General features: G+C 45.1%; 2 protein-coding genes and 1 pseudogene across 2 annotated transcripts; 2 read left to right on the top strand and 1 right to left on the bottom strand.

The window, feature by feature from the left end:
* The window catches only part of LOC138214078 (receptor-type tyrosine-protein phosphatase N2-like), a 147,981-nt pseudogene that overhangs the window by 13,755 nt on the left and 109,203 nt on the right, over positions 1–25,023 (bottom strand).
* On the top strand, positions 1,501–3,768 carry LOC138214083 (tripartite motif-containing protein 16-like). Its single transcript, XM_069175451.1, has one exon. The coding sequence runs from the start codon at positions 1,527–1,529 to the stop codon at positions 3,189–3,191; it is 1,665 nt and encodes a 554-aa protein (XP_069031552.1). The 5' UTR covers positions 1,501–1,526; the 3' UTR covers positions 3,192–3,768.
* LOC138214082 (tripartite motif-containing protein 16-like) lies at positions 5,238–7,602 on the top strand. Its single transcript, XM_069175450.1, has one exon. The coding sequence runs from the start codon at positions 5,250–5,252 to the stop codon at positions 6,990–6,992; it is 1,743 nt and encodes a 580-aa protein (XP_069031551.1). The 5' UTR covers positions 5,238–5,249; the 3' UTR covers positions 6,993–7,602.

Below are 25,023 nucleotides of genomic sequence, written 5' to 3' on the forward strand. Positions count from 1 at the left end.
ATTAGACTTGTGATGTGTTTTTCTTCCTGTGTTGAACTCAGAGAACCATCAAGGAGCTCAAAGTGATCAAAAGAGTGTGAACGTGACGTATCTTTCCAGAACAGACCGTCTGTGACTGGAATATAGAAACTAAGAACACATCTGCTTTCAAAATAAGAGCTTTACATGATGAACACTGACAGAGGTCACGAAGGGTCACGGCGAGAAGGTTTTTTTTCCAGAACACTTTTGCATTTGCTTGCGACATATTTTGCGTTAACCTCGCGATACTTTTCTACTTCCTTTCCCTTTTGAGTCACGTGTCTGTTCAAGGAAAAGCTGCAGGAAACAGGAAGCTGCACGGAGGGAAGGATGAAAAGAAGGAGGAGCCTCCTCCGAGCAGCCAGATGGACTTCCTGATGAGAGGTGAGCCGTACGGTGACGATTCAGCACGGCAGCCTGACCACCTCCGGTTCAAGTGTCAAAAAGCAGCAGTTGTTGATTTGGGTTTTTCCTGCCCTGAGTTTTGTCTTTTTGGTTTCCCACTGAGGTTTGTGCGCTGCAGACAAAACTCGGGGCTAAAAAGCTACCTTCAACCTCCTCTGCATGAAAACATAGTCTGTACTTTTGATTTCCAGTTGACGAGTATGTTCTCCGAAAAAAGAGGCTGGAGTTGCACGTGTATTAAAACATGATAAACGTACCAACATCGGCGATTTACTTAGAAGTACGTTGAGCTCATGTTGAGTCACGTTTAAAGAGGTCTCTCCTCCGTCAACACTTAGAAATCAAATCGAGAGTGGCGAGGCTGAGAGGAATCAATGCGATAGACGTTCAGCTGAGGATACACGGAGGAAAAGTACCGAAATATAAACGTAGGGAAGAAAAGTCGTGGAAAGGAAAGAGGATTAGTTCAAGTTTGATTTCAGAGATACCGGCTGCCAACGAGCCGGCGCTCCTGCAGAAGCCTGGAAGATCAGGACAACAAAGCCCCTCCAGAATCCTACTTTGGTTGACGGTTACTACGGCAACGCTGCATTGAGAGAGTACTATCGACCAGAAAAGTACCCGGTACCAAGTAGAGTCGAGTAAAGAACTAAACCAAAACCAGGAACTCATCTTCACACCAAATGTGAAGGTATACAAATGGTGAAAGGTCAAAGTTCAGGGTCTCTGTGATGTCACGTCCCTTTAATCGTTCCAGCTATCCCTCCCTCCCTCCATTAATCTACAGAGAAGAGTTTCCTTCCTTAACCCGGAGCGGAGCAGCGTTTTAACCTCTCTGCTGTAAACGAAGGGTTAAACACAGCTAGAGCATCACAGCTGGACTTACTGGAACCACTCCCTCTTCTTCCTGCTCTGAAACACACTTCCTTGTTCCCTCCTTCAGATCTGCAGCTTGAAGATGGGTGGAGCCAACATGGGGTGGAGTCTAAGAGCTGATGTCCTCATTGGCTGCAGAGTCACATGATATTTAAATTAGAGCTGAAACTGGTTTTATCTTTGAGGAAGTGAAACTCACACAGTCACTGCTGCTGAGAGGTGAAATGGAGCAGAAAGGAGTTCAGTTGGACCGAGAAACCTTCTCTTGTTCCATCTGTCTGGATCTACTGAAGGATCCGGTGACTCTTCCATGTGGACACAACTACTGCATGGAGTGTATTAAAGTCCACTGGGACGGACAGGACGGGACAGGAGTCTACAGCTGTCCTCAGTGCAGGCAGGATTTCATACCGAGGCCTGTCCTGGACAAAAACACCATGTTGGCAGCTTTAGTGGAGGAGCTGAAGAAGACTGGACTCCAAGCTGCTCCTGCTGATCACTGCTATGCTGGACCTGAAGATGTGGCCTGTGATGTCTGCACTGGGAGAAAACTGAAAGCTGTCAAGTCCTGTTTAGTCTGTCTGGCTTCTTATTGTGAGAAACACCTTCAGCCTCATTATGATGTCGCTCCATTAAAGAAACACAAGCTGGTGAACCCCTCCAAGAAGCTCCAGGAGAACATCTGCTCTCTTCACGACGAGGTGATGAAGATGTTCTGCCGCACCGATCGTCAGATTATCTGTTATCTCTGCTCTGTGGATGAACATAAAGACCACGACACCGTCTCAGCTGCAGCAGAAAGGACCGAGAGGCAGAGAAAGCTCGAGGGGAGTCGAGGAAACGTCCAGCAGAAAATCCAGGACAGACAGAAAGATGTGAAGCTGCTTCAGCAGGAGGTGGAGGACATCAATCAGTCTGCTGAGAAAACACTGGAGGGCAGCGAGAAGCTCTTCACAGAGCTGATGAGTCTCCTCCAGGAAAGAAGCCGCGATGTGAAGCAGGAGGTCAGATCCCAGCAGGAAACCCAAGTGAGTCGAGTCAAAGAGCTTCAGGAGAAGCTGGAGCAGGAGATCGCTGAGCTGAAGAGGAAAGACGCCGAGCTGGAGCAGCTCTCACACACAGAGGATCACAACGAGTTCCTGCACAACTACCCCTCAGTGTCAGCACTCAGTGAGCCTACAGACTCATCCAGCATCCATATCCGTCCTCTCACCTACTTTCAGGATGTGACAGCAGCTGTGTCAGAGATCAGAGATAAACTACAGCAAGTTCTGGATGAAGAATGGAAGAAGATCTCAGTGTCAGTGAATGAAGTGGACGTTTTACTGTCACAACCAGAACCAAAGACCAGAGCTGGATTCTTAAGATATTCACAAGAAATCACACTGGATCCAAACACAGCAAACAGTTGCCTGTTATTATCTGATGGGAACAGAAAAGTAACAGGAATGAATCAGAATCAGTCTTATTCTGATCATCCAGACAGATTCAGTGAATGTTGTCAGGTCCTGAGTAGAGAGAGTCTGACTGGACGTTGTTACTTTGAGGTGGAGAGGAGAGGAAGAGGAGTTGAAGTAGCAGTCGCATACAAGAATATCAACAGAACAGGGTGCTGGATGGAAAGTAGATTTGGATGTAATAACAAATCTTGGTCATTAGATTGTTCCAATAACAGTTTTCGGTACAACAACATCAAAACTCCCGTCTCAGGTCCTCCATCCTCCAGAGTGGGGGTGTACCTGGATCACAGTGCAGGTACTCTGTCCTTCTACAGCGTCTCTGAGACCATGACTCTCCTCCACAGAGTCCAGACCACGTTCACTCAGCCGCTCCACGTTGGGTTTTGGATTTACAGCTCTGGATCCACAGCTGAGTTTGTGAGAGTCTGATAGGCTGCAGTCGTTTCTGCTCACGATCACGTGAACTTCTCTGAAGGTTTCAGGAACATGTGGACATCGTTGAAAAGCGTTGAACTCCGGTACCGATACCTCGACCTCAAAACTGGAACGACACTTTTTTCAACACCAATTTTATAGAATCTATTTTAGAAAAATTACAAACAGGTTGTTTTCTTTGGGCACGATTACCCGTCTAATGTCTCCCCGACGCTACAATTTACCGGTGTCCCTGAACATGCCATCGGCAGACTCTGGTTGGTTGGCTGCTTCCAGAGAAGCCTCCAGTTCCTGCAGCGCAGAGGTTTTTTCTATTGTTGTGATCATAAGTGTTTGATTTTACGTCTTCTCTCTATAATCATGATGTCATTTGTGGAGTTTTAATTGACATTTTTTCGCTGCAAAATTTGCAGAAATGAGCAAAAATTGCAAGACAAAAAAAAAATAAACGTTTTTATTTTTCTTTCTAAAAACTATCAATGTAATTTGTGGAGTTTAAGTGAATTTATTTTGCTGTAAAATTGCAGGAATCAAAATAAAGCGTGATTTTTCTCTCACCACCTCCCTGCTGAAGAGTAATCTGTTGACTTCCTGTGATAAATGAAATATTAGACTTGTGATGTGTTTTTCTTCCTGTGTTGAACTCAGAGAACCATCACGGAGCTCAAAGTGATCAAAAGAGTGTAAACGTGACGTATCTTTCCAGAACAGACCGTCTGTGACTGGAATATAGAAACTAAGAACACATCTGCTTTCAAAATAAGAGCTTTACATGATGAACACTGACAGAGGTCACGAAGGGTCACGGCGAGAAGGTTTTTTTCCAGAACACTTTTGCATTTGCTCGGGACATATTTTGCGTTAACCTCGCGATACTTTTCTACTTCCTTTCCCTTTTGAGTCACGTGTCTGTTCAAGGAAAAGCTGCAGGAAACAGGAAGCTGCACGGAGGGAAGGATGAAAAGAAGGAGGAGCCTCCTCCGAGCAGCCAGATGGACTTCCTGATGAGAGGTGAGCCGTACGGTGACGATTCAGCACGGCAGCCTGACCACCTCCGGTTCAAGTGTCAAAAAGCAGCAGTTGTTGATTTGGGTTTTTCCTGCCCTGAGTTTTGTCTTTTTGGTTTCCCACTGAGGTTTGTGCGCTGCAGACAAAACTCGGGGCTAAAAAGCTACCTTCAACCTCCTCTGCATGAAAACATAGTCTGTACTTTTGATTTCCAGTTGACGAGTATGTTCTCCGAAAAAAGAGGCTGGAGTTGCACGTGTATTAAAACATGATAAACGTACCAACATCGGCGATTTACTTAGAAGTACGTTGAGCTCATGTTGAGTCACGTTTAAAGAGGTCTCTCCCCCGTCAACACTTAGAAATCAAATCGAGAGTGGCGAGGCTGAGAGGAATCAATGCGACAGACGTTCAGCTGAGGATACACGGAGGAAAAGTCCTGAAATATAAACGTAGGGAAGAAAAGTCGTGGAAAGGAAAGAGGATTAGTTCAAGTTTGATTTCAGAGATACCGGCTGCCAACGAGCCGGCGCTCCTGCAGAAACCTGGAAGATCAGGACAACAAAGCCCCTCCAGAATCCTACTTTGGTTGACGGTTACTACGGCAACGCTGCATTGAGAGAGTACTATCGACCAGAAAAGTACCCGGTACCAAGTAGAGTCGAGTAAAGAACTAAACCAAAACCAGGAACTCATCTTCACACCAAATGTGAAGGTATACAAATGGTGAAAGGTCAAAGTTCAGGGTCTCTGTGATGTCACGTCCCTTTAATCGTTCCAGCTATCCCTCCCTCCCTCCATTAATCTACAGAGAAGAGTTTCCTTCCTTAACCCGGAGCGGAGCAGCGTTTTAACCTCTCTGCTGTAAACGAAGGGTTAAACACAGCTAGAGCATCACAGCTGGACTTACTGGAACCACTCCCTCTTCTTCCTGCTCTGAAACACACTTCCTTGTTCCCTCCTTCAGATCTGCAGCTTGAAGATGGGCGGAGCCAACATGGGGTGGAGTCTAAGAGCTGACTTCCTCATTGGCTGCAGAGTCACATGATATTTAAATCAGCTGAAACCAGTTTTATCTTTGAGGAAGTGAAACTCACACAGTCACTGCTGCTGAGAGGTGAAATGGAGCAGAAAGGAGTTCAGTTGGACCGAGAAACCTTCTCTTGTTCCATCTGTCTGGATCTACTGAAGGATCCGGTGGCTCTTCCATGTGGACACAACTACTGCATGGAGTGTATTAAAGTCCACTGGGACGGACAGGACGGGACAGGAGTCTACAGCTGTCCTCTGTGCATGAAGAAGTTCATACCGAGGCCTGTCCTGGACAAAAACACCATGTTGGCAGCTTTAGTGGAGGAGCTGAAGAAGACTGGACTCCAAGCTGCTCCTGCTGATCACTGCTATGCTGGACCTGAAGATGTGGCCTGTGATGTCTGCACTGGGAGAAAACTGAAAGCTGTCAAGTCCTGTTTAGTCTGTCTGGCTTCTTATTGTGAGAAACACCTTCAGCCTCATTATGATGTCGCTCCATTAAAGAAACACAAGCTGGTGAACCCCTCCAAGAAGCTCCAGGAGAACATCTGCTCTCTTCACGACGAGGTGATGAAGATGTTCTGCCGCACCGATCGTCAGATTATCTGTTATCTCTGCTCTGTGGAGGAACATAAAGACCACGACACCGTCTCAGCTGCAGCAGAAAGGACCGAGAGGCAGAGAGAGCTCGAGGGGAGTCGAGGAAACGTCCAGCAGAAAATCCAGGACAGACAGAAAGATGTGAAGCTGCTTCAGCAGGAGGTGGAGGACATCAATCAGTCTGCTGAGAAAACACTGGAGGGCAACGAGAAGCTCTTCACCCAGCTGATGAGTCTCCTCCAGGAAAGAAGCCGCGATGTGAAGCAGGAGGTCAGATCCCAGCAGGAAACCCAAGTGAGTCGAGTCAAAGAGCTTCAGGAGAAGCTGGAGCAGGAGATCGCTGAGCTGAAGAGGAAAGACGCCGAGCTGGAGCAGCTCTCACACACAGAGGATCACAACGAGTTCCTGCACAACTACCCCTCAGTGTCAGCACTCAGTGAGCCTACAGACTCATCCAGCATCCATATCCGTCCTCTCACCTACTTTCAGGATGTGACAGCAGCTGTGTCAGAGGCCAGAGATAAACTACAGCAAGTTCTGGGTGAAGAATGGAAGAAGATCTCAGTGTCAGTGAATGAAGTGGACGTTTTACTGTCACAACCAGAACCAAAGACCAGAGCTGGATTCTTAAGATATTCACAAGAAATCACACTGGATCCAAACACAGTAAACAGACAGATGTTATTATCTGATGGGAACAGAAAAGTAACAGGAATGAATCAGAATCAGTCTTATTCTGATCATCCAGACAGATTCAGTGAATGTTGTCAGGTCCTGAGTAGAGAGAGTCTGACTGGACGTTGTTACTTTGAGGTGGAGATGAGAGGAAGAAGAGTTGAAGTAGCAGTCGCATACAAGAATATCAACAGAACAGGGTGCTGGATGGAAAGTAGATTTGGATGTAATAACAAATCTTGGTCATTAGATTGTTCCAATAACAGTTTTCGGTACAACAACATCAAAACTCCCGTCTCAGGTCCTCCATCCTCCAGAGTGGGGGTGTACCTGGATCACAGTGCAGGTACTCTGTCCTTCTACAGCGTCTCTGAGACCATGACTCTCCTCCACAGAGTCCAGACCACGTTCACTCAGCCGCTCCACGTTGGGTTTTGGATTTACAGCTCTGGATCCACAGCTGAGTTTGTGAGAGTCTGATAGGCTGCAGTCGTTTCTGCTCACGATCACGTGAACTTCTCTGAAGGTTTCAGGAACATGTGGACATCGTTGAAAAGCGTTGAACTCCGGTACCGATACCTCGACTTCAAAACTGGAACGACACTTTTTTCAACACCAATTTTATAGAATCTATTTTAGAAAAAGTACAAACAGGTTGTTTTCTTTGGGCACGATTACCCGTCTAATGTCTCCCCGACGCTACAATTTACCGGTGTCCCTGAACATGCCATCGGCAGACGCTGGTTGGTTGGCTGCTTCCAGAGAAGCCTCCAGTTCCTGCAGCGCAGAGGGTTTTTTTTATTGTTGTGATCATAAGTGTTTGATTTTACGTCTTCTCTCTATAATCATGATGTCATTTGTGGAGTTTTAATTGACATTTTTTCGCTGTAAAATTTGCAGAAATGAGCAAAAATTGCAAGACAAAAAAAAATAAACGTGTTTTTTTTTCTTTCTAAAAACTATCAATGTAATTTGTGGAGTTTAAGTGAATTTATTTTTCTGTAAAATTGCAGGAATCAAAATAAAGTGTGATTTTTCTCTCACCACCTCCCTGCTGAAGAGTAATCTGTTGACTTCCTGTGATAAATGAAATATTAGACTTGTGATGTGTTTTTCTTCCTGTGTTGAACTCAGAGAACCATCAAGGAGCTCAAAGTGATCAAAAGAGTGTAAACGTGACGTATCTTTCCAGAACAGACCGTCTGTGACTGGAATATAGAAACTAAGAACACATCTGCTTTCAAAATAAGAGCTTTACATGATGAACACTGACAGAGGTCACGAAGGGTCACGGCGAGAAGGTTTTTTTCCAGAACACTTTTGCATTTGCTCGCGACATATTTTGCGTTAACCTCGCGATACTTTTCTACTTCCTTTCCCTTTTGAGTCACGTGTCTGTTCAAGGAAAAGCTGCAGGAAACAGGAAGCTGCACGGAGGGAAGGATGAAAAGAAGGAGGAGCCTCCTCCGAGCAGCCAGATGGACTTCCTGATGAGAGGTGAGCCGTACGGTGACGATTCAGCACGGCAGCCTGACCACCTCCGGTTCAAGTGTCAAAAAGCAGCAGTTGTTGATTTGGGTTTTTCCTGCCCTGAGTTTTGTCTTTTTGGTTTCCCACTGAGGTTTGTGCGCTGCAGACAAAACTCGGGGCTAAAAAGCTACCTTCAACCTCCTCTGCATGAAAACATAGTCCGTACTGGTGATTTTATACCTTCTGTATTCATTTACCCCTTTGAGTTCATTTTGTGGAACATTTTTACCAACAAAGTACTAAAAAAAAATAAAAAAAATCCATTATTCACAGTTGAAATAATAAAATAAAATATGTCAAAAGTAAAAAAACTAAAACAACCTGATTTCCATTTCAAATACATACTCTGGAGCTTTTCCTTCAGTTCATAAATCTCTGACACGCCCGCCGTGGGACTGCGTTTTAGAAACAGATTATCAGCACCCATTTGAATTCTATACGTATTCCTCCGTGATTTGACCCGACCCGACTGTAAATCCCCCGTTCAATTACTTTTCAGAAATCGATTGATCTCGACTGATGCGAAGGAACGAGTCGAATAAAAAAAAAAAAAACATTAAAAAGCCCCTGTAAATCCAGCCTATCTCACAACGGGGGCCCAAAGATTACCTTTCAGACTCTCGGATAAGATGAAGTTTTTAATGGAGGCGTGATTGATTGTTAGAGAGACAGCGCCGCGACGTGAAGGTCACGGGTTCGATCCCGGCCGCTGTCAACGACTATATACCAGATCTAAGAACGCCAAGTCGACATTTTTGACTTTGCTGAGACAGCCGCTCGCACAAAACTGTCTTTTCAAACTCTTCTTCAGGGGATGGAGTGTTGTTGTGTTATTGTTGCCATGGCGCCACAGTCCAGGTGGTTCGCAGCGAATGTTGTCCCCTCAAAAGGTCCCAGTGGAACTCGGTGTTGACAGTCTGACCCCGGGGGGGGGGGGGAGGGGGGCGAATTCAGGGTGACACAACCACCGCCAACGTCAAAGAAAACCCAGCTGGTGTCTCCGGACCTGACGCGAACTTCTTCGGTCTTGGACAGTGAAGCTCCGCCCCCTTCTTCCTTTCCCAAGAATTTGACTCAAAATTGTTTGAGAAAATGTTCCTCTGCTCCAGTTTCGGTGAAATCACAAATGTTCACGGTACCGGTGGTCACAAAACGTTTGAATCCAGAGGCAGGCGTTGATTAGCTTAGCTTAGCATAAACACTGGAAGCAAAGACGAACAGCTAGCGCCCGCAGAGCTCCCCTCATTACCGCGCTGAAATCTTTGTTTTTGTTTATTCCCTCGGCTTGTTTGTTTGTTTGTTTTAATGAGCCTGATGAAGCGCCGGGTGAGAAGCGCCGCTCGCACTGGAGATGCTTCATCACACACTTAATGGGGCAAATATTCTGCTTTATAATTCTGCCGACGCGAATCCATTCATCACGTAATTACCAGCGAAAGCTCCTTTCAACGCTATTATTCAAGTTGAATTCATGAAATTACTTCACCGCTTTAAGGACGCTCTTAAAGTTTTGTTTTTGAAATATCATCTCGTGCCACAAATTAAAAACACAGGTTTCTAAATGAACCAACAGTCCTCAGTGTGTTACCTTGGTCTGCACCATTCCCGGCCTCTGGTCCCGCAGGTGCTCCAGAGTCGCCGCTATGTCAATCTCCTTGGCACCTGTTAAACAACACACACACACACACACACACACACACACACACACACACACACACACACACGTGTAAGAAACGGTGCTGGATTGGGTTCAAAGCACCGGCGAGATAATCCGGCTAACGTCTGTCAATCTGGTGTTTCATAGCGACTCCCCTTAGAACAGCAAAGAGGCGATTACATTCATCCTCTTTGCACAAAAACGACATCACGCAGACGCACGGACTCGACAAGCAGCTCGAAAGGTGGAGGTTTTTGTTGTCGGGATGAAAAAAAAAAAAGAAAAAGAAAAGATAAAGAGAGCAAAGAAACTGTTGGAGAGGACTTTGTGAAAGGAAATCACAGGACCGCGTGTTTTCTAGAAAGGAAACGGAGCCGATCTTAAAGCTCCTTGTCGCTCTTTGGTCGTCGCTCTTGGCCTTTCATGAAGGTTGCTGTCAGCCGCTGCCAAAAATTTGACATGCCTCCCTGTGTGTGTGTGTGTGTGTGTGTGTGTGTGTGTGTGTGTGTGTGTGTGTGTGTGTGTGTGTGTGTGTGTGGGACCCCCCCGTCTGCTTGCCAGACTGGCACGTTGCCCCTCATTCAGCTGACAGCAGTGCAGTCAGCTGAACGACCTCCGGCCCATAAACACCGGTCAGATCACCAGACGTCGTGATTTACTGCATCAGAAACAGCGTGAGAGAGTCTCTGCTGTGTTTCTGTCCTCTGATGTCTGTGTGTCTCCCTGTGGGCGGAGCTTAACTCCTGCTGCACTGACGCAGGAACAAAAAGTGCTGAAATGGACTCCGTCTAAATTTTTTCGTACTTATATATATATATATATATATATATATGTATATATAAACATGTTTATTATGTTCGTGAAAACAAAGGGCACAAAAAAACAGTTTTTTTATTTTTTGTAAAATGACTAAACAAAGCCGGCACCATAATTTGACGGGTGACGCCTTAAAATGTCGTGGTTATCCTTTTCCTTTAGTTGCGTAAAAGCCTTGTGCGATTTGAAACAACACCACCACAAACGGAAAGTAGACGGATTACGGTATACAGTCTACGAAGTCTGGAAATACGATCTCTCGTCTGCAGCTCTGGTTTAGTGTGACGTTAAAATAGTTCCACCGTATATTGAGCTGATATTGTTGACTCATTAGTGAGAAAAGTGTCTTTAATAGATGCTATTTTTTTTTTATTGCATATGAATATGTGTCGGGTTCATCGGGTTTCAGACGGTGACCACATACCTCAGATTCAACCTTAAATCTTCAGGTCCAAATTTATTTTCAAATTCTGCTGCATTAGTTTACACGCAAAAAGTTTACGCATCAAAATGCAATTTCGTCAAAGTTATTTTCACCTTTGACAGTAAGAATCGAGGCTTGACGGTGAATTAAAATGCAAAAAAAATAAAAATCCTTTTGTGATAGATAATTATACCAGAAAGAAATAGACTCTGTAGAAAACTTGGAGATGGAAACAAAAGGAAGGTAAAAAAAAAAGTAATCAAGACACCAACGTCTTCATTTTTTTAAATATCAAATGTTCAGTAATGCTTTTAAAAATGGTGAGCGATAATGCACGTTGCATGTTGCAGATGAAATAAGAAATGACAGACGGAAAACTTTGATGCTCTTAATGCACTTGTAGGGAAATAAATGAAGGAGGCGTTAAAAGGATATTTCTGTCAACATAATTCAACTCTTTCATACATATGTTAATGTGACTTTTTTCCAGTGACTCCGTGAGAGACAATTATCACTCGGCAGAGGAATAAAGTGTATCGTACTTTTTTAAAACACACTTTGAGATTATAATTACCTCGTGTCACCTTTTAATACCGATTAAGTTAGTGGGGAGGAAAAAAAAAGCAAAAAAGGAGAACACAAGAGATGATTCATAAAGAGGGAGAAAAAAATAGATGTGAAGGGGGTGAAGGAAGAGAAAGAGTTCGAGACTGGAAGAGAAAGAAAGAAAGAGGCCGGAGCAGCAATCAAATCCACAAAGAACAAAAAGAAAGAAAAAACACATTTTCATTTGTTTTCCGTCCCCACCTTTTCCTCTTTCCAAATTCAGAGGAAACAAAAAGCGCAAGAATTACTTTTCTCTTGTTGTGACACATAATAACACTTCTTTTTCTTTGCCTGCACGGAGAGGAGAGTGAATGGTGGGAGAGCTGCTCATTCACACCATTTTCTCTTTCTGTTTCGCAGCTTTTTCAAGTATTTTTTTTCTCTTTTCACAAACACAATGGACTCCCTTCTGGCCAAGAAAAAGCTGCAACACACTACTCACTGCTTAACGCACTAAGGGCTATTGTGCAGGTTCTGATAAAAAAGAAAAACTCAAAATGGATGGTATTAAAAAAAGAAAGAAAAAACGTCTTATTTGGGCTTTTCCCTTAAAGGAGGAATAGTATAAAAAAAACAACCTCTAAGACTCCCGCTTCGGGGTGGAGGTCGAGGAGCAGGACGGAGGAGGAGGAGGAGGAGGAGGAGGAGGGGGGAGGCGGGGCTATAGAAGAGGAGAAGGAGAAAGACAAGGCCCTTGAGGAGGCCGTGGAGCCGAGGGCCGGGCTCACCAGCTGGACTTAGAGACAGAAGAAGAAAAAAAACAACTGCTGAAATAAATGGAGGGATGCTGAAAAGCTCTCCGGCACTTGATGGGTTTAGATTCTTAAGATGAAGAGAAAGGTGGCGGGCGGTGTGTGTGTGTGTGTGTGTGTGTGTGTGTGTGTGTGTGTGTGTGTGTGTGTGTGTGTGTGTGTGTGTGTTAGGAGAGAAATGGGAAAGCCTTTTGGAAAAAAAAACACAACAAAAAAAACGTGAGAACCACAGCAATAACCTCTTCAACCTCGCTGCATCGCTATAATTCTCGGGCAAATTTACAATTCACTCGTTGGGAGAACAGTTGGAATGAAGAGAGACGAGGAGGAGGAGGAGGAGAAGGAGGAGGAGGAGGAGGAGGAGGTGGTGGGAAGTTGTCTTTGATCAGGACGAAGGAAGCCTGCAAACCTGGGGGCCACGAGCTTCTCAGGACAGACAAAAAAAAAACTCCACCACAGGGGGAGGGGAGGGGGAGTGAGGGGGGGGGGGGGAGCGATGAAGCAGCGATGAAGAGGAGGGAAACAAGCTTATTAAATGGTGGAGAAGATTTTATGAAGCAGATTTACTTCCAGAGGTAATCTACATGATGTCATCTCGAGGAAGACGACAAAAACCTAAAACGAGGCGTCTTCGAGCGGTGAAGAGTTCGTAGCTGTTCGTACTCACGCTCAGCGCACAGACAACCTTTTCAGCGCTAGTGTCGTCGGAAACGGGAAAAAAAACGCAGGTAACGTGTTCGTTTTGAGCTTTGAGCTTTGAGGTTACTTAATCTCCTGTTTTTCTTTCTCTTCCGACCGACGTGCAAAAGATTAGAAATAAAGAAATGCAAAGTGAAAGATAATTATTGTGAATGACGAGCGGACGTGTTTCCTCTGAAGACAAAAGTTCTTTCTGCCACCGAACAAATCTGCTTTTTCTAAAAGCTGCCGAGGTGCAAGGACACCCGGCTTTTCACAATAAAATAAGATTTTCTTTAACTGGTCACACAATTCAATTTGTCGTCACGTCACCTGAACGTAGCTCCCATAAAGTACAACAGTATATGAAATAAATATAAAGTTTATAAAAGTATGACATTTTTTTTTTTTTTTTTTTTAAAGGGATATGACACCGATTGGTTTCCTGAAACACACCGACGGTCAATAAATCGACGTTCTGCTCAGATTATCTGACGTTAAAGCAGCAAAAGTGGAAGTGGAGACGTCAAAAGACAAAATTCAGTTTTTTCACGTTTTTCAGACAAATTTTCAAAAATTCTCCTCGATTGAGGTTTTGAAACTCAAGGTTGTTATTTTTTCTGAGTAACTTTGGGATTCAGGACACAGATATAAAAGAGCACAGATGACCCCCCCCGCCCCCACTCCCCCCCTGCTCCTCCCTCCCTCCCTCCCTCCCGGCCCCTGGGTGCCCGAGGAGGGGCCCCCGATCACAGTGTGACAGCCTGGGAAACGGCCACTGATGCCCGAGTTGAACCTTTGATCTGGAATTAAAGACCCAGGAGCTCGTTCTGCTACAGCAGCAGCACCGCCACGGGACACACACACACACACACACACACACACACACACACACACACACACACACACACACACACAAAGAAACACAAAGATACGCAGACACACACTTACACACACGTACAATCAGCACAAACTGTGAGTCTGGATATCAGCTTCTGTCTTTAGTTTAGTGGATTTAGACACAACTGATATCGTCAAACATCAGATACCGTTTCAAACAACTCAACAGAAACTTATTGATTGTTAGTGTTTTACGATAAGACATACTTAGTTGGTCTGTGCTGTTATTGTCTTTTAATTCTGGGTCTTAGGTATGTTTCATGTATGTTTTTAGCAGCATGTTGTAATTGCGTGTTTGTGAATTTTTAGATAATTATCTTTGGACCTTGAAAAAATGTCTCATAACGGAAACCCTGCTGTCGAAAAGGGACTTTAAGGACTTATTTTACATCAAAAAAACGTCAATAAATACAGAAGCCCTAAAAGAGGGTTATTAATAAGTTATGACTCAACTACACAGGAGAAGTAACTTCTTCAAAACACATCTAAACATTTGGTATGAAATGAATATAATCGGACAAGACTTAACTTTGTGTCCCGACCTGTGAAACCTTCGGTCCGTCTCCATAATCATGACTCTGCGTTAATTACATCACACGGTAATTATAGTAATTATCGCGCAATCTGCTTTTAAAAAAAACCAAATGCACGAGGCTGTGAGTCGTGACGACGCTTCGAACAAAGAGTTGGAGGTCCGCTTCAGGTTCAAACCAGCCGGCGCTCTTCAGAGCAGCGCGACGCGTCCTCGGCTTCTCTTCCTGTCGTCGTGTCGTTGAAGTCACGGCGACTCTTTCTCCAGAGTTTAAGTGTTGGCGTGACGCGAGAAACAAAAAAAACAAAACAACAAACCGAGCTGCAGCGTGTCACCGAAGCAGCGGAGCATCAACTGAGATGATGAAACAGATACTCGTTTGCGCTAATTAAGCAACAGCTAATAAAAATAATGAATAACGCAGAAATCAGTTTGTTCTCGCAGCGAGTCGCCGTCATCATCCGAACCGACTCGTCACTCTAATTATCTCATTAAATGTTATTATCTTTTAATGCAGTCATCTGATGTCATAACATCAAAAAGTTAAAATACAACTTTGATGATGGGGGGGGGGGGGGGGGGGCAAACACGTTGCCACGGTAACACCGCTGCACACCGGGAGAAAGAAAAAGACGACACCCACCTTTGGCCATCTTGTTGAGGACCATGTCGACGAGGACGTACGTCCCGGATCTTCCTGAACCGTCGCTGCAGAGAACCGAAAGAGAGACGAGCGTTAATTCAACCCGTCCGATCGTCTCTCGTCACTTCTGATCACCAATCCAGTAATTGATCACTTGTCATCAGTTAATGTGTTTGATCCCGATTTCACGTCAATTTCCATATTCTGTCGTATATTCCTTTTTGAAATCATATTTTGTTTTACTTTGATGTTATAACACGTGACCATATTTGGACGAGCTGGGGAAGAGCGAGCGGCGGATCTGATCGAGAGTCCCGGGAACACTAAGCCCCGCCCACTTATAGCAAGAAACCTGACTGCACCCCAGGCCTGTCAATCAAAGGACCACCAGGACACTGATCAGGAGGAGGGGATTTAACTAACGACACCAAGATGACTTGTAGGAAACATTTATTGAGTTCATGAGAGAAGTTTAATGGAGTCCGTGGAGTGTTTTTTCTTTGTGGAGCCAGCCCCCTAGTGGCCCTCAGTGGTATTGCACTTCAAGGCACTTCTGCATCGGCTACGGATACTGCATCTATGACATCCTATGACATAAACATATTGAGTTTTCATTTGTTGCTGGTTGTTAAATATTATTATAGTTCTTTTCTTTTTTTTATTAAAGTATTACAGTACATCCAGGTTATAGTCAGTCCCAGATTTTTACCTAAAGGCAACTGGACTTCTTTAGTTTCTGGAAGATGTTTCGCGTGTGATCCAGAAGATTTCTTCAAGAAATCCAGTTGTCGACTCACCGTGGATGTTGTTTTATAAACTCTCCTACTTGAGTTTCCATTTACTCTCAAGGTTATATAAAACAAATACTTTTGAACGAAAAAGATCCAAACAAGATCTTGAAGTCTGTATTCATGTATATTTATTAAGCACTGAATAAGGTGAACATCGATCACTGATGTCGTCAGAATCCTCATCTGATCCTCCATCGTTTTGTGTTTTGCAGGTTTCTCGGCTGTCACAGATGGATTTTCCATCCAGACAAGGAGGAATAAATGTTCTCTAGGACGCAAATTTAAATAAGATTGTCAAACCCCTTGAAAAAAAGTATTAAATTTTGAAACCTAGACAGACATCGAGAGAAACTTGGCAGGATTGCTGGCACGTCAGCGAGTCCCGAGGCTGCTGCAAAATTACACAGTTAAGTAATGAAATCTGAATAACACACATCGGCTGATTTACTCCACTTATTCTGTATCTTCTACCATATTCATGTCTTTTTTGTGTTTCTTTTTTTGTTTTGTTCCTGCAGCGGAGACAGACGTAACCTGACTCCAGCAGGTGAGCGGCAGTCACACAGATTTAATATGTCGAGGAGGTTTATGAGTCTTATAACGCTATTTCAGGGGATAAACAACTTCAAAGGTGCGTAATTATGGAACAGAAAGGCTGCGTTTTCTGGTCAGGAATTAGAATAACGTAAAAATATAAACCTGGTTTTTTTAAATATTATTATAGGCAGATGAAATGCTTCTATTCTAAAAAATAAAAAAAACTCAATACAGCCGGCAAAAGATGAATTAGACGCTGAAATGTAAGTGGAGGGAATATTTTGTATCCCAGATTTATTTCAAGTGTTCAAAATTGATGTCTGCACCCCCACCAGTCTATTTCATGGGCTGCTGTGTAATCCAACAAATTCGTGGTGTGTGTGTGTGTGTGTGTGTGTGTGTGTGTGTGTGTGTGTGTGTGTGTGTGTGTGTGTGTGTGTGCTGGCATGAGTCCATACTTCCTGAATATTTCATTTTCACTGGGACTCTGATATGTTCTGCAGTAATTGAGAAGTACCACCGCAGTGTGTGTGTGTGTGTGTGTGTGTGTGTGTGTGTGTGTGTGTGTGTGTGTGTGTGTGTCATACAGGTTATTACAGCGTGATTACAGATCTCTCGTATGGCTGCACCTTGCCAGGATCATTACAAGGTGATCAAAGATATGTGACATGTGTGTGTGTGTGTGTGTGTGTGTGTGTGTGTGTGTGTGTGTGTGTGTGTGTGTGTGTGTGTGCCCGAGGGGCTGTGAGTAAACATGTCAAGATGTCTGCTGCCTTCTCCGACTCTATTTAAAATGATGGAAGAAGACGAGACGACCGAGGACAGACAGAAGAGAGAAAGCCGGCGTCGTGATGATTGAACTTCTCGTCCGTTCGCTCCTCGACGTTCCTTCCGATCGCTTCGCTCGACTCTCCGCACACGCGAAGCGCCATAAATGCTTTCGTGCGCTGTCGTCCTTCGGAGGCTCTAATTGAAAGTCTCTACAGGGACGAACGCCTTCGAGCCGCTCGTGTCTTTTTGGGAACGAGCTCTGTTTTTCTAAACGCTCGCCATCTTGGCTAGCGTACAGAAAAGGGGGCGGGGCTACCGACCTAACGAGTTTTCCAATTAAGGCGTCTGAGGAAGCTGAAAGTGTTTATTTGTCAATAGCTGCTGCTGGACAGAAGAAATCAGCGTGTTAAAAAAAACAAACACGATTTCTGGGAAGATTTCTGCGATGCGTTCACATGTTCGGGTAATTTCCGAAACGACACCACGCTACGTCTAAACTACGTTTTTTTAGCCTCGTCTAAGCGTGAAAAAACGCACGGTTGCGCTCTGAAGCAGTTACCAAACCAACCACTGTACGTCTTATTTACATTCACTTCGGAGAGTCGTAAACATTAACCGAGGACATCCAGGAAGATGCAGCTGCAGCTCGCATGAAGATTTAAGTTTAATATTGTGGAGTAAGGCTGACAGTTTAGCAGAGAAATATACAGTTTCATCACGGCGGAGGAGCCATTACACCATATTAAATAATAGATCACTTGGTTGTCAGAGTGAGCAGACAGACATGAGGGCTATCTTTTTTTTCTTTTTTTTTTTCTAATCCAATCATCGGAGGATGTTCCCACAAAAGACTGGCAGATTTTTTTTCTGCTAAACACCGATTTAATTATGTCTCGCTGGTCTGAGTTATTTCCTCAGGTGGTGGTGGTGGTGGGAGGGGGGGCGGGAGGGGGGGGGGTATGCAGATGTGACTCCGCACACACAACAGCTGCAACCCCCCCCCCCCCCCCCCCTCTCTCTTTGCCTCTCACCCACCGGCTCTGACCGACCAAACTTTGAAGTGCCTCCAATTAAAAGTTGCCCTCCTCCGCCGACAGTTTCTCAAATTAAAAATCTCAACTTTTTCTGTCCAACCTCTCGTTTTAAAAACGTTTGCAGCACCTCGACGCGCCGACGAGCGACGGAAAACGTCGGCCAGAATGAAAATGAAAATGGCGGCCGCGAGGGACCCGAGCTTCAAGCCGTCGAAACATCCAGCAGAATATTTCCTAAAAGATCTCCGGCCGTCAAAAGGCTTTTTCTGTTTTTCTTTTTTTTTCATAACTCTGACTGTGAAGCCGGAGCCCTTTTAAAGAAATGAACAGTGATCATGTTTGTTGTTCTACTTACCTGCAGTGGACTATGATAGGACACGAGCGTCCCCGGTAGCACTTGTTAACTTTCCTGCAAAAAGAAGAAGAGAAAAAAAAAAAAGTCAGTGAAAAGCATCAGCGTTAACAGAAACACATACAGCCACCGACTCGTGGGGCTTTTTTTGTGAGAAAAAATAATAACCACAAAGAACAGCATGCACCGTGCTGCGTAGTTTCTAATAGGGACAAAAACAGAAATGTTCCCGAGGACGGACACGTCTCGCTCCGTCGGTTTCAGCTGTGCGGCTTCGAGAATATTTTCCAACCTGTGATTTCGTCGTGAACATTTTGTACCGAACGACATTTTACTTTTACCTTAAGTAAGATAACTGATTGCTCAAATGGTAAACTGAGTTTTCTGTTTGTAAAAATAAATAAATAATGTAAGTAACGTTACCCGAGGCGTGATATTTACTTTACCCACGTTATGTAAGTTAAATATGATACGTTACTTAAACAGAAATCTGCATCTAGTTTAGCTTTTTCCTGGGCTTGAACGCCGGTCTGACCTCTGACCTCTGACCTCACGGCTACCTCGTGCGTATCTACGTGACGCTAAAGGCTTTAATAAAACGTCACTATTTGACGCCCTGCGACTGAGAACAGCTGGTTTATCCTCGTGCAGGAAGAAGTACACTCTGAAAACAGATGTGTGACATTAAATATTCACCGAGTCAAATGTTTCATTTCATTTGTGATGATATAATTTAACAATCAAACTAAACCAATACAATTAAAGTCAAAGTATAGAATATGTTAAAAGACACAGCAGTAAAAAAAATATGATGGAAAATGAATCCAGCAACACGAAGTTCTCACCGTTAACTTCACGTTTACTTCGCTGATGGAAAAACAAAAAAAACTCCCAGTTCATTAAAAAGTATAGATTTTCTTCCTGGTGCTCGTTTCAAAATGAACGACGTTGCACGGCGGAAATATTTAGAAACTTTTCTAATATTCCACATCAGATGAGATATTTCTGAAAATCTTTTATTTATTTTTTTAAAGATGGTGGTTAAAAAAAACAAAAAACTTCACACCTTGCTCATCAAAAAGCACCAGCAGTCGTTGGATCTGCACAAACACGCAACTTCTATCGGAGCGAGAAGAAAGACGGCCGAGTTTGATCTCAGCTGGAGATCATCTCTGATTCCATTTCATGGCGATAACTCTAAATAACAATATTCAGCTGGAGCTTATTATGTAAAGGCACGCTGTGTGTGTGTGTGTTGTGTGTGTGTGTGTGTGTGTGTGTGTGTGTGTGTGTGTGTGTGTGTGTGTGATTCATTATGCATCACTCAGACAGGGAGGGGAAGAAGCCTCAAACCTGCAGTGTTTGAAGCTTCACTTTACTTTTTTTTTTTCCTTAAACTGGAAGTTTCTGTGGTCATTTAATGTTTGGAGGGAAATTTGACACATTTCGCATATTTTCAAAGAGATTTGGTGGAAAGTTCGGCCACGGCATCAAACGCGGGGCGGCTCGATGCTTTTATAGCTAACAGAGCTGTAACTTCTGTATTTTCGGGTCCGCCGAAGGAATTCAACGCATCCGCTGCGCTGACATGAGACAGATTCATCACCACAGCGAGATCTCCTGTGATTGGTGGTGCATTATTTTCCAAGACGATGGATTGGTTAGTAGGCGTCGACCATTTTGTTGGCGAACTGCTGCTCTGAATTGTTGACTTTAGCGTTTCGTCAAGTTGCCGTCTTGTTATTTTGGAGCAGGAAGTGACCATATTTGGACGAGCTGGGGGGGAGGAGCGAGCCGTGGATCTAACTTGATCTGATTGGGGACACTACGCCCCGCCCACTTATAGCAGAATCCTGACTGCATCTGTCAATCAAACAGACACGCCCCCCCCCCCTGTGTCAAAGGGGGACTTTTTGAAGCTTATTTTCTAATGAATGAGGGATTACTTTCAGATGGAGCGCCAGAAAACTAATAATTAGGAACGACTTCAGCTAACGACACCATGATAACTCCTGGAAATTTTTTTATTGACTTTGTATTTCATGAAAGAAGTTGGATGGGAATCTGTGGAGTTGGAGGCTTTTTTGGAGCCGACCTCTAGTGGCACTCGGTGGTATTGCACGTTGTAGCACTTCCGCATTTGCATAACATTTTGATCTGTTATCTGCGGAGCAGGTCAGGTCTGCAGCACAAGTTCAGAGAGCAATGCATCCCATCCTGCTTCGTAGTACAGGCTTCAGATCCAGATGCTGATTAAACATTTCAAAACTTTTCCATCGGAATAAAACAATCAGAAGATTATACATCCGCGGCGAGAAGGGCTGTGCTTCCCGTAATCCTTTCAAAAACAGAATTTTTTTTTACAAGAAACTTATTGTGTGTTTAACGTTACACAGGCGACGTCGCAAAAAAAAAAAAAAAAAAAAAAAAAAAAGCGGAAGTCTTTTCCACCGAACACACATTTCCATCCTACGCTCCCACACAAAAATAAAATAAAAAAGAATTGAAAAGTCAGAGCTCACTGCAGACAATCAAAAGTGTTGTTACCATGGAAACAGGCCTGCAGAGGATCACCAACCGGCGGTGGCGGGCGGGGGAGTTTTTTGCTTTCTTTTTTTTTTAGGTGGAGGGAGGGGGCGAGAGGGGAGGGGGGCGAGGGGGGGGGGGCGTAGAGAGGGGTGTTAGATTCAAAAAGAAAATGTCCTGTAAGAGAGACTCAAGCTCGATGGAGAGAAACAGACACAGAGAGATGAAGAGCCAGATACAAAAGAGAGGAAGAGCTCGACGGAGAGGGAGGAGACGGAGACGGAGACGGAGACGGAGACCCCCAGATGGAGGGAGGGATGAGATACTCTGAATATGTCCACTCTTAACAAACACTCTCTAACGTGTCAAAGCAACATCAGTATTTGAGGATTATTTTGTGATCAGGGTCGACGTCTGCAACGCGACATTTGTTTTATTCTCCTGGGTGTGTTTCACTAATCCTAAAATAAAACTCCTCATTTACATAAAGCTCTGTTTCTGTCTTCAGACCACCGAGCGAGCAGAAAAACGGTGATTTGATTGCCGATCGTGAATCCGTTTTGACGTCCGTTTTACCTCGGAAACAGTCGGTCAGGTGCCCAAAAAAAAAATAAAAAAAAAAATAAGTCTTTTCCTAGCGTGGACGTATTCTTGGACAGAAGTCTTCAGGAGAGACGGAAGGAGAAAGACAAAAGCGAGAAGGACAGGAAGGGAGGCATGGCGAGAGAGGATGGGGGGTAGGGGGAGGGACGAGGGGGGGGGGATCGGAGGCAGTCAAGCAAACCATGAGCAAGCAAAAAAAAAAAAAAAAAAAAGGCAAAGAGGTCATCTCAGGTCACCGAGCACAGCGAGGACGGAGGAAGAGGAAAAGAGGGACAGGGATGAAGGAGGAGAAGACGGGGGGGGGGGGGGGGGGGGGGTAATAAAGGAGGGGTGGGGGAGGGCCCCGTGAGGCCCCTCGGTTGTAGAGTCACAGTCTCCAATGATCACTTTTGTGACTATGCAACTGGGCTTATATTACTAGCTGCAACATCACAAAAATGACACTGGCAACCGCTAGTTAGCTGGTAAAACAGGGGGGGGGGGGGGGTCAGTCCGGTGCGAGTGAGTGGGACATGCCGGCAAAAGCATAAAAGATGGAGAGACGCTTCGACCGGCGTCCTCAAATCATCGAGGTGACAAAAAAAAAAAAAAAAAAAAAAGGGGGGGGAGGAGGGGGGCGGGGGGGGGAGGGGGGGAGGGGGGGGCGACTGCTATAGCACCAATAAAAGTGAAGAATATCTCCCCGTGCAGCTTCCTTCATTGTGTGCTGACCCCGCCGCCCCGCCAGGAAAGGCAATATTTCCTCTCTGATGGTGGGTGGCGACGCCCACCAGACCCTTTTCTAATAGCTGTGACCACAAACTCTCACTCTTCATGTCCCGGGACACCGGGAGGACACAGAAAGGGAAACAAGGGGGGAGGGGCCGAGACGGCTAGCGCCGAACAGGCAATACGGTATATCGGTTTAGAAAGAGGTCGAAGGGGAAGAAGGAGGCCGGGAAGAGAAAGGATCCTCAACGCGTCCTGAATCACACCGTTGTCGACGGGGAAATGAACGCCGATCGTCGGACGTTGTGAAGATGTGTTTTCTGCCCCTCGTCTCGGAGTCACCGGTCAAAACCTCCCGGGAGAAAAGTGAGAAGTTTGAAGTTATTATTGCTGCGAGGGAAGTCGCTTTTTAACGGTTGAAGAAAAGTTTGGTGGAAATTCCCGCTCCGATGACCGTGGTGCATTTGAGGACCCGTTTTTTTTTTTTTTTTAAAGGTTGGAATAAAAAAAAAAAGAAGATATTTTCAAAAACCCAACGAACCAACAGCAGAGGACGACGGCCACGTCGCACCGATCCTCACCGGGTTAAAAGACATAGGCGACGGTTTCGTAGCGCCATAGCGACGAACCAGAAGGTTGAAACTTTTCCCGAAGAAGCTCCCTACCTGCGGAAGTCGAGCAGCGTCCGGCTGGTCTCCGGGACGTTCTGGTTCAACCAGGTCAGGAAGTGGAACTGAGTGACGGTCCGCGTCTCGTTTGGTCTGCATGTTCTTCAGGTAGAAGCTGCGAACCAGGAATTCGTCGCACCAGATGTGTTCGGGACACCAGGTTCACCTGCAAGGACGCGGCGACACGTTAACGCACCGCGAACCGGACTCAGGGAAGTCAGGGAAGTAGGTCTAAATTCAACTTCTGGCACGATGACGTCACCCGTTAGTTCGTGAACGCCTGTTATGAAGGAAGTGACCATATTTGGACGAGCTGGGGGAGGAGCCAGCGGCGGTTCTGACCGATCTGATCGGAAACCTGACGATACTACGTCCCGCCCACCGATAGCTGTAACCTGACTGCACCACAGGCCTGTCAATCAAACAGACACGCCCCCAAAAACAGGTCTTCTTGAATCTTCTTTTCTAATGAATGAGGGATTATTTTCAGATGGACCTCCAGAAAACTAATAAGAAGGAGTGACTTTAGCTAACAACACCGAGAGAACTGATGGACACATTTTATTCACTTTGGATTTGATGAGTAGAAGTTGAATGGGGAGTCTATGGAGCCGGAGGCTTTTTGGAGCCGACCTCTAGTGGCGCTCGCTGGTATTGCAGCTGAAGACACTTCTGCATCAGAACCATTTTACAGACCTGAAGCTACGAACTCTTTTATATCCGGTCTGTTATGAAAGACTAAACGCTTTATTAAACAATGATTAGCTTTCGAGTTAAATAATCGTATATTTCTGGTTTAGGAAAACTTTGACACTATGAGACTGAATCGACCAATCACCACGCAGTAGATACGAGGCGTCGACTTACCTCGTAGATGTGGTAGAGGTTGGATCCTTCGTCCGGCCAGTAATGGTAGCACTGCTTCACCCCGCTCTCGACGAGAGGCGTCAGCATGACGATGACGACGCAAGCCGTTCTCCCAAACCATCTGCAAAAACAAAAAACAGCAAAATGACTAAAAAAATGTTGAATCTAATTGTGACTTTTTTTTCTTTCTAGATTCAACATGCGAGTTTCTCTCAAAACTACAGATGATCTTTGTTACTTATGTTCTTGAAAAACTTCCAAAGTTTATTTAGATGTCGAGCGCTCAGACGGTGGAGAGTCTGATTTTTTTTTTTTTTTTTTTTTTAGGAAGACGATCTCATTAAGAAGCTTTCAACACCTCCCGAAAAAAAATCTGCCAACAGGACCCAGCGACCGCGTGTCCTCGCTCTCCCACTCGTTTGGCTCCCGGACCAGAAGTCGTGTAATTACGGTGCTCGGTATCGTTTCTGGACGAGTAGATGTGGCTTGTTGTTTCTCTTTTTTTTTGGGGGGGGGGGGGGTTGAAGCAAGAAAATGAAGCATGGTGAGAAGTAATGAGGCTGTTCCCTCCTCCCAACTCCCCCCCCCCCCCCAGCTGGGTCGTATTTTTTTCCTGCCGGCAGTCATATCCTCATAGCTGGAGGGTGATGTGGGGGGAGAGGGGGGGGGGGGGGGGGGGGGGGGGGTTCGCTCAGGAGGGCCGTTTGGACTCCGATTGGAGGAAAACAGTCGGGCCGTTAATGGAAACCATAAACAAAACAAAAAACGCTCCCACATCATCGCTGGATAATCAAGACGGCTGCACCTGCCACCGCACACCTTGACGGAGATTCAGCCGACATTAATTGCGGCAGGCGTTGAATTAACTGCCCCCCCCCCCCCCCCACCCCCACCTCCCCCGACTCTTCACTGATGAGTCTCATGGATCTAAAAAATGTGACGGTGCACTTCTCCTCTCTTTTTTTTTTTTTTTTTGGTGGGGGGGGGGGGGGGGAGAACGGTGTTCATTTGCTTCAGCTGACGGGGGTGAGAAGTCGCTTTGTTCAAATGCTAATTTTTTAAAAAAAACTCATATTTATGAGCCGTAATAATCTCGCTCCCTGATTAAAAAGCAGC

Source organism: Embiotoca jacksoni, unplaced genomic scaffold (genome assembly GCF_022577435.1).
Source record: "Embiotoca jacksoni isolate LCO1_2020_lvr unplaced genomic scaffold, fEmbJac1.0.p SCAF_67, whole genome shotgun sequence".
In the NCBI taxonomy this organism is placed as follows: Eukaryota; Metazoa; Chordata; class Actinopteri; family Embiotocidae; genus Embiotoca; species Embiotoca jacksoni.

What these genes read in the sequence shown, in the direction of transcription:
- LOC138214083 (XM_069175451.1), top strand. Translation starts at nt 1,527, where the DNA reads ATGGAGCAGAAAGGAGTTCAGTTGGACCGAGAAACCTTCTCTTGTTCC.
- LOC138214082 (XM_069175450.1), top strand. Translation starts at nt 5,250, where the DNA reads ATGATATTTAAATCAGCTGAAACCAGTTTTATCTTTGAGGAAGTGAAA.